The sequence below is a fragment of the Electrona antarctica genome (assembly GCF_951216825.1).
Source record: "Electrona antarctica genome assembly, chromosome: 3".
NCBI classification, from domain to species: Eukaryota; Metazoa; Chordata; class Actinopteri; order Myctophiformes; family Myctophidae; genus Electrona; species Electrona antarctica.
This window is the reverse complement of record NC_136808.1, coordinates 10,489,271-10,502,430: the sequence shown is the minus strand read 5'-3', so window position 1 is coordinate 10,502,430 and position 13,160 is coordinate 10,489,271. Positions and strand designations below refer to the sequence as shown.

General features: G+C 42.9%; 1 protein-coding gene across 1 annotated transcript; it reads right to left on the bottom strand.

The window, feature by feature from the left end:
• Nucleotides 1–10,920: 10,920 nt before the first annotated feature.
• Nucleotides 10,921–12,861, bottom strand: LOC306919616 (heat shock 70 kDa protein-like; the record flags this gene model as incomplete). Its single annotated transcript, XM_079496197.1, has 1 exon — nt 10,921–12,861. One exon carries the CDS (start codon nt 12,859–12,861, stop codon nt 10,921–10,923), a length of 1,941 nt encoding a protein of 646 aa, XP_079352323.1.
• Nucleotides 12,862–13,160: the final 299 nt, after the last annotated feature.

The window sequence follows — 13,160 nt, the reverse complement described above, 5'->3', positions numbered from 1 at the left end:
CCCAACAGAAGCTTGGGACAATGGTAGTACTCCATTAAAGAATGCAGGCTTGTGGTCCTCAGTGTGTGCCACAAACGATGGATAGACACAGACCGCTGCTGCTTCTCTGTGAATGGACCTTTGCATGGACGGCGGGATGAGTTTGAGTTGCATGTTTGAGTGACCACAAATGGATGTTTTCTTTTCCTGTTCGGCTCATCGAGAAGGTTGTGGAGTAGGCATTTTAGCAATTTGCCCTGAGCCTGAGGTTGTACTTGTAGTTTGTTTTTTCGTTTTCTTTTATTTACATAGTCGTGCGATTAGTTTTAATGGGGTGTGTCTGTGTTGCACAGTGTAAAAAACCAGTTGAACTGCCATACTTTTTTTTTTAAACATTTGGTGGTGAAATGGTGCATGACGTCATTTGGTTTGGTGACAATATGTTGCCTTTTGTCTGTTTGTTTCTGAACTTGGACTAGAATGTTAAATTATGTCAGTTGATCATGACACGTGCAGTGGCAATTAATTTTAGACTTATAGTATCCGTAAGTAAAATGTGTCTGTTATCACGAAATACATGTATATTAATAAAAAAAGACAGTGGTATACTATTGTCATCACCATTGACTGACAAGTCAGTTTGAGTGCATTATTACTAGACTAGATGCGCTATTATATTGGTTTTCTTTTGTTTTCCGATGAATGTAATTGTTCATCTGATGAAAAACAACAAAGAACAAGGAAACAATAAAAATACACTTCCTTTAAGGGAGGGAGATGAGGAAATGCAGTATGCTTTTTTGTCAAACTATATGGAAATTAAATTGAATAAAGCCTTGAGGACATTGATATCAGGGGTAAAGGGGTGTGTGCAGAAAGAAGAAGAAATCCATACAGCGAATAGAACTCTGCAATTCTGATAGGCGATCAGTGATTAAAAAAATAAAAAGAAAGAAAAGTCCGAATCTTATCTAATAATGGCATGCGGCTACCCTGTGCAACTGAAAAGGCTTTCAGATAGCTCAAGTACCGTAATAAGCAGTTATCTGACCACGGTAACTGTCTTGAACGTACATTACATAGTCTACATCTTATTCTAATAGCAAATTGAAATATTTCAGTCTTATTGTAGTGGGAGAATTACTTTTCATAATCTCTTTTTACATTGGCTTATCAAACCTACACATATCAGATTCAGCACCAATGCTACGTAAAGTGCTACCTTGAGCAAAACATTGCCTAAAGCTGTGATTCCCAAACTTTTTCATGTCAAGGACCCCCAAAATAACATTTATTAGCCCACGGACCCCATTTGAAAAGCTATGCCAGGGACCCCCATAATAGAATATTTGTAACGGCTCTAGCAGTGATTCTCAACCCGTTTAATTTCAAGGACCCCTAGTTTGACATGCATTAGTCTATGGACTCTATTTAATGGCATTTCTATCTCTGGGACCCCCAATGTATATTGTAAAATCAATGTTAATTTAACTCTGTGTACAAATGGACCAACCAATTAGGGTCCATTTGGTTCCATTTGTACACTCTCAGAGTTACAGACCCATAAAGGTCCATTTGGTTCCAAACTATCATTTAGCTGGGGACCCCCTGGAACTCCCTCAAGGACCCCTAGGGGTCCCCGGACCCCACTTTGGGAACCACTGGCCTACATAGCTTGGCCTTCACTGTATGCATGCAGTGTACAGTAGCAGTGTGAGAGCAGTTATGTTGTTCACTGTATGCACCCATACTGTTGATCGGTATACTTGTGTTAGGACAGACATACAGTACACATAATACAGACAAACCCTGTTCTAGGTCATGGCTAGGCGGACCATTCTGCACCACGCCGGAAAAATGTGATTTTGAGCATTCAATCAATTATTCTGAGCTGAGCATACATAGCCTATACCAGAGTTGCAGACATTGTCATTTGTTCCGGAGCATGTGAATCTCCCTGGTGTTGGAAATGTACAAATCCAATCCGTGAGAAGTCAGTCAAGGGGATCACCATAACAGGCAAGAATAACTGTACACAGTATGTGTCGTGAGTAGATTACAAATGCCTGTAGGCTGGCAGGCACAACCCCACCATACTGTATACTGGTTTCCAAAGTAGCATCTGCTCTGACACATACCGTATAGGAGTCCTTTATTTCACATAACGTAACAGCATATATACAGCTTTATAGTAAATAACCAATGCAATTCAAATGAGAATACACAAAGTTAGGGGTGGAAGGAACCCAAGTAATAACGAAAAACAACGGGAAACCAAGTCTATTATTTTGAGATACTCAATTCAAGTCCATTTTATTCATGAAGCACATTTAAAAGCAACACGAGGCAGACAAAAGTGCTGCACAGCATGAACATTAAACACACACACAAACAAATTAAAAACAATTGTCCAAGGAAAACGTGCAAATACTAAGTCATTATTTTGAGATACTATGTCATTTCGCAAAAAAGTTGTGTCTTTGTAATGACTCACAGGACATTTCCATTACTATTATAGCGTTTCAGTGGAGCATACATGCCACCGCTCTAAACTAAATGAATCACCAATTATTCCCAGAGTTGTGTTAACACTAAAGCTTTCTCCCACCGACCTAAACTCTTCGTTTCTCCTTCGACTATATAGTACTTGTTAGAAGTACATCCCTCGAAAACACAGACTCCCTGCGTCTACTGCAAACATGTCTTGTCAGTTTGAATTCATTATACAGTACATTCTGACTTGATCTCTTGTGCACTCAAACCCCCGTAGCACATCGTTATTTATTCCCTTACCACTGGAAAAATCTGATGTTTTGTTTTGGACTGCTGGTTATGTCTTTATACCCTGGAGAAAACCTTTGAAACTATATGAAAGGAATGGTTGGCAAAACCGCAGGACAGCGGTATATCAGTATAAGAGTTGACTTTTTTGTAAGTAAACATTCACTCATTTTCAGCAAACTATTGCTTTGTGTTTGACAACTGAATTACAAGAGTAGCCTGCCATACATGATCATACCGTATACATAATAGTGTTTCCCAATGCAGCTTTCTTAGCATTAGGATATCTGCTACAATTTTGTTTTGCTTTTTTCACTGGATGGTTTGGAATAACTTTCCTGGCATAATGACATTTCCTCTGAACTGTAAAAGTGGCGGTGCATGTGTTTGCTCCGACGTACTAACAGTCCGACAGGCATTAGTCTGACACCCTACCCCAAACCCTAACGACCTAACCTCACAGGGAAGCCACAGGTGAGTTTTAACCAGCAACACATGTGTCTTAAGCCCAAACCACACCAAAGGGTCGGGTTGGAACAAAATGTTTTTGTTTTAAGGTAAACCACAACAATGCAACAATGCAACTCATTGAGTTGCATTGTTGTGGTGTTTGTGTTGTGGTGGCTCAGGGGTAGAGTGGTTGCCAGTTCGAACCCGGGCTCCCCCAGAGTTAGTGTCGAAGTGTCCTTGAGCAAGACACTGAACCCCTAATTGCTCCTGATGTGCTGGTTGGTGCCTTGCATGGTTTCCGCCGCCATCGGTGTATGAATGTGTGTGTGAATGGGTGAATGTAATGCACAATCTATGTAAAGCGCCTTGGATAAAGGCGCTATGCACCATTTACGCCTGTGTCTTACCAATTTCCAATACTTTTACTTCACTACATATCAGATCCAAATATTCAAACTGTCAAAGAAGGACCCCCATTTGAAAATATATGCCAGGGACATCCATAAGAGAACATTTTTACAGCTCTAGCAGGGATTCCGAAACATATTAATTTCATGGACCCCTAGTTTCACATGCATTAGGCTACGGACCCCGATTTAATGGCATTTCTATCTCTGGGACCCCAATTTATATTGTAAAATCACTGTTAATTTAACATTGCAGTTTGCATTTACAGTAAGGGAGCCAAAATGGTCCAGTCTGAGTTACAGACCCCCTGGAACTCCCTCAATTACCCGTCGGGGTCCCCGGACCCCACTTTGAGAACCAGTGACTTACACCCTTTGTAGCCTTTACAGTGTCGTGGAAGAAAAGCTTCTAAAATGTAATTTCTCCCTTGAGAAAACAGAGGTGCAGTCTGTCAAACAACAAAAGTTATCTGCTGCACCTCAGACAGTCTGCCAAAAGATGATAAAAAAAAGTATCTTGGAAGGAAATAACAAATACACTTAATATGCCTGGCACATACTGGTCCTATATACGAGAAGCATTTCTCAGCGTGCTTGCTTCAGGTCCATCTACTGTATGTCCAGACATATAGGAGGTCTGTGCAACAGTCTTGTTTTATATGCATACCTGTCTGTGTGTGACCTGTCCTTAACTATACTTAAACCCCACGCTGGGCAAGACCTAAGCTGTAGAGGCTATCATTTGTTTTGGGCGGAAGTTGTGGACTTTGGCGGTATAGTACTGCTCAAGGAAATTATGTTGATGCTTTACAAATCAGTTTACATTCTCCGTGAATGAAACAAGTGTTGTGATTGGTCGGAATAATATCGTATCCGGGGGAAATACATTTGTCGGATGTTCCGGACCGACACTTCCGCCGATAGCGTCTTAGGTTGTGTCCAGGCTTTTCTCTCTGTCTTAGGTTGTGACCAGGCTTTTCTCTCTGTCTTAGGTTGTGACCAGGCTTTTCTCTCTGTCTTAGGTTGTGACCAGGCTTTTCTCTCTGCCTTAGGTTGTGACCAGGCTTTTCTCTCTGCCTTAGGTTGTGACCAGGCTTTTCTCTCTGTCTTAGGTTGTGACCAGGCCTTTCTCTCTGTCTTAGGTTGTGACCAGGCTTTTCTCTCTGTCTTAGGTTGTGACCAGGCTTTTCTCTCTGTCTTAGGTTGTGACCAGGCTTTTCTCTCTACCTTAGGTTGTGACCAGGCTTTTCTCTCTGTCTTAGGTTGTGACCAGGCTTTTCTCTCTACCTTAGGTTGTGACCAGGCTTTTCTCTCTGTCTTAGGTTGTGACCAGGCTTTTCTCTCTACCTTAGGTTGTGACCAGGCTTTTCTCTCTACCTTAGGTTGTGACCAGGCTTTTATCTCTACCTTAGGTTGTGACCAGGCTTTTATCTCTACCTTAGGTTGTGACCAGGCTTTTCTCTTCGCAGATGAGTAAGCCTGGGACCGAGGCTACTTAAACCCTATGTAATGTAAAGGTTCCATTTATTACATTGCTGCTTAATTATTTATTTAAAGGACCACTTCTCAACCTATCTTCATATAACCTCACTAATAATCATGATAAAATAGCACAATTGTTTCCTACTGTATTTTATCATGAACATTAGTGAAGACCATTTATATGAAGATACGTTGAAAAGTGGTGAAGTGGTCCTTTAATATTATATCAAAGTATTAGTCATTCATTATTCCTCTTATTTGAGTATTACTTCATACTGTTTATATTAGAGCCCCATTGGTCACTGCTTCAGTAGAGACTATTCTTCCAGGGGTCAAAGTACAATTATAAACTTACAATGCAAAAATAGCAATACAAAAAAGCAAAACATATTATTTATTTATTTTAGCAAAACTTAACTGTATGGCTGGATTCTGAATTATTGAAATTATATTTAACTACACATTGTCATGATTATGTCTGAATGCAGGGCCCAGTGTGACTGCCTCAGGGGTCACCTCGTCTTGTCCGTGGCACATTTTAGATGTTCTGTTTTACACACCATTATAAAGTTCTACTTTTCATCATAACACCCACTCACTGAATGTCAAGTCTCCAGGTTTTCTCCAGAATAAGAATGGCCATTATTTATTATGACACTATGGCACATTTGGAGTCCACTATAGTATAGCCTACTATAGTGGTTCTCAAATGTTTTATTTGCAAAGAGCCGCTTAACTCTCAGAGTTACAGACCTGTTAAGGTCATTCAGGGCTATCTATTTATGGGTTTCTTTCTGGTCATATTATTGTGCGCTCATTTTGTATGTCCGTGGCAAAAATGGAATGTTGACACAAATGTCCACCACCACCAGCCAACATGGCGATAACCTCTGGACTGACTGCTTAAATCAGCCATCGACAACAACCCCACACAGTCTACTTGTGGGGTGTCAGAGTCACCTGAGATGCGCAGTTCGCTATGATCAGTGTACAACCTCGGTGTAGCTTTTGTGGTCTACGTAGGCTACCGTGTATCAGGGCACATACGAGCCTAGGCCATGGGTTCCCAAAGTGGAACCCTTAGGGGTACTTGAGGTCAATTAGAGATATAAGGAACCAAATGGACCCTTGTGGGTCTGTAACTCAAAGAATGTACAAATGGAACCAAATGGACCCTAACGGATCCATTTGGATCCATTTGTACACTCTCTGAGTTAAATTAACGGTGGTATTACAATATAAATGGGGGTACCAGAGATAGAAATGCCATTAAATCGGGGGTCCGTAGCATAATGCGTGTGAATTTGGGGGTCCATGAAATGAATATATTTCGGAATCACTGCTAGAGCCGTAAAAATCCTCCCTTATCGGGGTCACTGGCATACAGTATGTTTTCAAATGGGGGGTCTGTGGCCTAATAAATGTTGATTTGGGGGTATTTGACACGAAAAAGTTTGAGAACCACTGGCCTAGGCTACTACTACACAACGTGTTATTGTCCTGTAAAGCATGTCCCTTTAATTTGGTAACCTACAGTATATCAGCAGTATTTTTGAGTTCTTTTTGGGGGTCCTTTTTGAATTGTTTGAGTGCCCCAATGCATGCTTCAATTCATAAACAGGACATTAGAGGAACGCATTATAGTAAGTAGGCTATAGAAAAGTGGTCTCTCGGGTGGTGGTGCAGTGATAAAGTGCCTGATTTGTGGGTACTTCTTATCCACCGTGGTGTATCCGCGCCTTCGCCAAGCGTCTAGGTGTCAAGCTGAGGTGTCAAGCTGTGCTTAAAGTGACACCTCAGCTATGGCTGTCTGTGCCCAGGGCAATGTCTAAATTGGAGAGAAAAGGGGTTAAAAAGATCTGTCCGATATGCCGGTCCGGTGTGCGATTGGGCGTATCAGAGGCACCAGGGAACACACGTTCATCAACATTTGTTGGGATGAATCCAAAACAACTCATCTAACTGTATGTATCGTTTGTGTGCCCATATATGGAGATCCCTGATGTCATCAGCATATGCCTGTATATGGGCAGTCAAAAAATGCCCACATATGGTGTCGTGACAACACGCCATATTTGGGTGTAGCTGCAGTGGGAATTCTATTACGGTTGTGTCTAGTAATGGACCATTATAAAGCACTTTGAGTGGCACGTAGTGCATAGAAAAGTGCTATAAAAATGCAATACATTATTATTTATATTATTATCATGACATTATTATTATGATTATGATTATTAATAAGAATTAATACAGTTTTTGGTCTGAGAGGCTAAATGTCATCAAATGGCTCAAATGCAGAATAAAGAAAGGGCCTTGATTTGAAAAGGGTTTAAACCACTGCTCTAAACAGTTTTCTATGTCAGTGGTTCTCAAACGTTTTCATGTCAAGTACCCCCAGAATTATATGCATTTTGACCCCCATCTGAAAACATTCCGTTCCTCGAACCCCCAGAAGCAAAGATAAGAGTTAAAAATGTTTGTTGTGAAAGAATATATAAGTAATTTAACGGGACATCCTTTGTTTACACGGAAGATAAAGCAATCTGTGGATCTCAAAAGATGAGTAAAGAAATCACACCCGTGTGAAATGAGAGGCGCTCTTGTTATCGTACATCAATTTATGTTAGACATTTGACTTTGCTAAGTAAGGTACATAAGGTGGTCCCTTATTGACCAAGCTCTCCCACCAATATGTGATTGGTTAGCCGATTTGCTCGTTTACATATGACGTAAGTTTTCCCTTCAATGTCAATGGCATTTAATGTTTTGATGTTTAATTTACATCATACTTAGCAGAATTATCAGCTCTTATCATCATACATCACCATGAATCATCTCATCTCATGCATTGGCCAATCAGAATGCCTGTGATTGTTTAGCTGATTTGCTTGTTTACATATGACGTATTACATATTTTCCCTTCAATGTCAATGGCGCATAATGTTTTGATGTTTAATTTACGTCATATTTAGCAGAATTCTGACGTCATTACTCCATTCATTGTCAATGGCAAAACTTGAGACGGGCGGGGACAAAAATTTGCAGACATTTGACCGGAATTCTCTTACGTGTGGGGACAAAAGCTGTTTATAGAAGGGGCTAGCACCCCTTAAAAATGCTGGCAGCAAAAGCACCAAAAATGTGCTTAGTAAAAACAGAGCGATGTGTTCAGGTGAGTCACTTATCACCACGGCGTGACATCATGTTGTAGTTTTCCCAACCACCGCAATCTATCTATCTATCTATCTATCTATCTATCTATCTATCTATTTATCTTTTTGGGGGGCCTTTTTGAATTGTTTGAGTGCCCAATGCATGCTTCAATTCATAAACAGGACATTATAGGAACGCAGATAGTAAGTATAGGCTATAGAAAAGTGGTGCAGTGATAAAGTGCCTGATTTGTGGGTACTTCTTATCCACCGTGGTGTATCCGCGCCTTCGTCAAGCGTCTATAGACGAATCCGTGGAGTGGTGCCCTGTAGGCAATCAATGCTGAGGTGTCAAGCTGTGCTTAATGTGACACCTCAGCTATGGCTGTGCCCAGGGCAATGTCTAAATTTGGGAGAAAAGGGGTTAAAAAGATCTGTCCGATATGCCGGTCCGGTGTGCGATTGGGCACCAGGGAACACGTTCATCAACACTTTTTGGGATAAATCCAAAACAACTCATCTAACTGTATGTATGGTTTGTGTGCCCATATATGGAGATCCCTGATGTCATCAGTATATGCCTGTATATGGGCAGTCAAAGAATGCCCGCATATGGTGTCGTGACAACACGCCATATTTGGGTGTAGCTGCAGTGGGAATTCAATTACGGTTGTGTCTAAGTCGTAATGGACCATTATAAAGCGCTTTGAGTGGCATGTAGTGCATAGAAAAGTGCTTATGATTATTATTATTATTATTAAGAATTAATACAGTTTTTGGTCTGAGAGGCTAAATGTCATCAAATGGCTCAAATGCAGAATAAATAAAGGGCCTTGATTTGAAAAGGGTTTAAAACCACTGCTCTAAACAATTTTCTGTCAGTGGTTCTCAAACGTTTTCATGTCAAGTACCCCCAGAATTGTATGCATTTGGCCGTGGACCCCCATCTGAAAACATTCCGTTCCTCAAACCACCAGAAGCAAAGATAAGAGCTAAAAACGTTCGTTGTGAAAGAATATATATAAGTCATTTAACGTGTCATCCTTTGTTTACACGGAAGATAAAACAATCTGTGGATCTCAAAAGATGAGTAAAACAATCACACCCGTGTGAAATGAGAGGCGCTCTTGTTATCGTACATCAATTTATGTTAGTGGACATTTGACTTTGCTAAGTAAGGTACATAAGGTGGTTCCTTATTGGCCAAGCGCTCCCACCAATATGTGATTGGTTAGCTGATTTGCTCGTTTACATATGACGTATTACATATTTTCCCTTCAATGTCAATGGCGCATAATGTTTTGATGTTTAATTTACGTCATATTTAGCATTTCTCTGTTCATTGTCAATGGCAAAACATGAGACGGGCGGGGACAACATTTTGCAGACATTTGACCGGAATTCTCTTACGTGTGGGGACAAACGCTGTTTATAGAAGGGGCTAGCACCCCTTAAAAATGCTGGCAGCAAAAGCACCAAAAATGTGCTTAGTAAAAACAGAGCGATGTGTTCGGGTGAGTCGCTTATCACCGCAGCGTGACATCATGTTGTAGTTTTCCCAACCACCGTCTATCTATCTATCTATCTATCTATCTATCTATCTATCTATCTATCTATCCTATCAATCTATCAATCTATCTATCTATCTATCTATAGCTACAGAGTTGCGGGAGCAATGTAACACACCTGGGATTGATATAAACTGTGTAGATTTTTTTTTCTTTTTTTTATCCCACGATTTTGCAACCCAGTTTTTTCACCCAGTGCCAATTATCTAATGTAATCCTGGGCGCTACACCTCTGCCAACCTGGGGGGGCAGCGGACTGACCTCATGCCTCCTTCTATGCATGAGGAGTCCAAGCTGCTTCTTTTCACCTGACAGGGGGGAAATTCCCTGGCCGGACGTAGCGCGTGGAAGGAACACGTTATTCCGACCAGTTCCTTTCCCTTCCATCAGGCGCCCCGGCTGGCCAGGGGGAGGTAGTTTTAGAGACCAGGATTACTGGTCTCTGTTTTTGTGAGGGTACCTACCCTAGGGGACACGGGGAGAACATGCAAACTCCACACAGAAAGGCCCTTTCGCCAACCCCACCTTGGGTATGGGCACTGATGACGCGGAGGAGGGAACACACCCCTAGCACCCACATCGCCCCCAGCGGGAATGGAACCCAGGACCTTCTAGCTGTGAGGCGACAGCATAAACTGTGTAGATTATCGTGATATCTACGTGGTCTAATCAGAATTAAGTATTGGGACTAACCGTTTTAGATTTTTTTTTCACAGTACCTTTGCCAAGCCCTGAACATTATGTACTGTACCTGGCAAAGGCAACAGCACTTTTTGTTTTCTGAAATAGTCTTTTTCTGTTTCTTTTTTATGATTTCGTTTTTGTTTTGTTTTTTGCCTGCCCAGTAGAAAGCTGTTTTTGTTTGTTTTCTTTATAATTAGAAAGCTGTTTTTTGTTTGTTTTCTTTTTAATTAAACAAACTTACTTTCATAATGATTTTTTTTACTTCCTCCAAATTTGTAGGATACTGAGAAATCTAGTGAGATGTAATGTAGTGAATGTTCACATTCAACCAAACAAAAATATAAATAATATAAAGGGCATTCTATAGTTTTTCGAGGGGTGCTGCTAACCCCATAATGACTTCACATTAGGCTTATTTTAGTCGACCCCCATCGAGTCCATTGACTCCTCTGTGCTCCCTTGTGCCTCGTCTCCGCAGCCGCCTGGCATTCCATCAGCTGACATTCCAAAAGGCATTCCTCCTGCGTATGACTTCATAACAGGGTCACACACTTTCTGCAGCTCTTTGAGCTGATGCTCGTACTCCTCTTTGTCAGCTAACTGGTTGCTGTCCATCCAGGCGATGGCCTGGTCACACTGTTCTACCACCTTCTTCTGCTCCTCGTCACTGATCTTTCCCTTCATGTCGTCACCCTGCACGCTGCTCTTCATCCTGTAGGCGTACGATTCCAGCGAGTTCCTGGCGGTGACCTTGTCCCTCTGGAGGTCGTCTTCGGCTTTGTAGTTGTCAGCGTCCTGCACCATCCTCTCGATCTCTTCCTTGCTGAGCCGGCCCTTGTCGTTGGTGATGGTGATCATGTTCTGCTTGCCCGAACTCTTATCCACCGCGGACACGTTCAAGATGCCGTTGGCGTCGATGTCAAAGGTAACCTCGATCTGAGGGACCCCTCTGGGAGCGGGTGGGATACCCGACAGCTCAAACTTACCCAACATGTTGTTGTCCTTGGTCATGGCTCTCTCTCCTTCATAGACCTGGATGAGGACCCCCGGCTGGTTGTCGGAGTACGTGCTGAAGGCCTGGGTTTGTTTAGTGGGGATGGTGGTGTTCCGTTTAATGAGAGACGTCATAACTCCTCCAGCTGTCTCAATGCCCAGGGACAAAGGTGCCACGTCGAGCAGCAGCAGGTCCTTAACGTTTTCTGAATCATCGCCCGACAGAATAGCAGCTTGTACCGCAGCTCCATAAGCCACCGCCTCATCCGGGTTGATGCTCTTGTTCAGCTCCCTGCCGTTGAACAAATCCTGCAGGAGTTTCTGTATTTTGGGGATTCTGGTGGAGCCTCCGACCAGGACAATGTCATGAACGTTTCCCTTGTCCATTTTGGCATCTCTAAGGGCTTTTTCCACAGGCTCTAACGTGCCCCTGAAGAGGTCAGAGCACAGCTCCTCAAAGCGAGCTCTGGTGATGGAAGTGTAGAAGTCGATGCCCTCAGCAAGAGAGTCAATCTCGATGCTAGCCTGGGAGCTGGAGGACAGCGTTCTCTTAGCCCTCTCACAAGCTGTGCGCAGCCTCCTCAGAGCCCTTTTGTTCTGGCTGATGTCCCTCTTGTGTTTCCTCTTGAACTCCTCCATGAAGTGGTTGACCACACGGTTGTCAAAGTCCTCTCCGCCCAGGTGAGTGTCCCCAGCCGTGGACTTGACTTCAAAGATGCCGTCTTCGATCGTCAGAATGGACACATCGAACGTGCCCCCACCCAGGTCAAAGATTAGGACGTTGCGTTCGCCTGCAGACTTGACTTTGTCGAGTCCGTATGCGATCGCAGCTGCAGTCGGCTCGTTGACTATTCTCAATATGTTCAGCCCCGCAATGACGCCAGCATCCTTCGTAGCCTGCCTCTGTGAGTCGTTGAAGTAAGCCGGGACTGTGACGACGGCATTGGTCACCTTGGTGCCCAGGTAGGCCTCAGCGATCTCTTTCATTTTCACCAGGACCATGGAGGAGATCTCCTCCGGGTTGAAGGATTTGCTCTCCCCCTTGTATTCCACCTGGATTTTGGGCTTTCCTCCGTCACCCAGTACTGTAAAGGGCCAATGCTTCATGTCTGCTTGCACCACGGCGTCGTCAAACTTTCTGCCAATCAGTCGTTTGGCATCGAACACGGTGTTGGTCGGGTTCATAGCCACCTGGTTCTTGGCTGCGTCTCCGACGAGTCTCTCTGTGTCGGTGAAAGCCACATAGCTGGGGGTGGTCCTGTTGCCCTGGTCGTTGGCAATGATTTCAACTTTGCCATGCTGGAAAACACCCACACACGAGTAGGTGGTTCCCAGGTCAATGCCAATAGCTCTTGTTGCAGACATCTCGGATGATTTTACTTAATACTTGTGAACCTTACTCCGAAGAAGTTCTGTGCAGAGTGAAATGATTCGAAGGTGAACAAGTATTTTATATTGGCAGTGACACATCAGTTCTGACCTGGCATTATGGCTGAGATGTTATGACCTCAGTACTCCATATTTGGTCAAGACAAATCCATATTTGGTTCCGGGGGAACCCTAGTGCTGGGGGCCTGCTGGGAATGAGCGCCTTTCAATAGAAGATTGATTGTAGCTGTCAGTGTCCCTCACCTTTAGACCACAAGGGTTCTGAGTTCGATCCT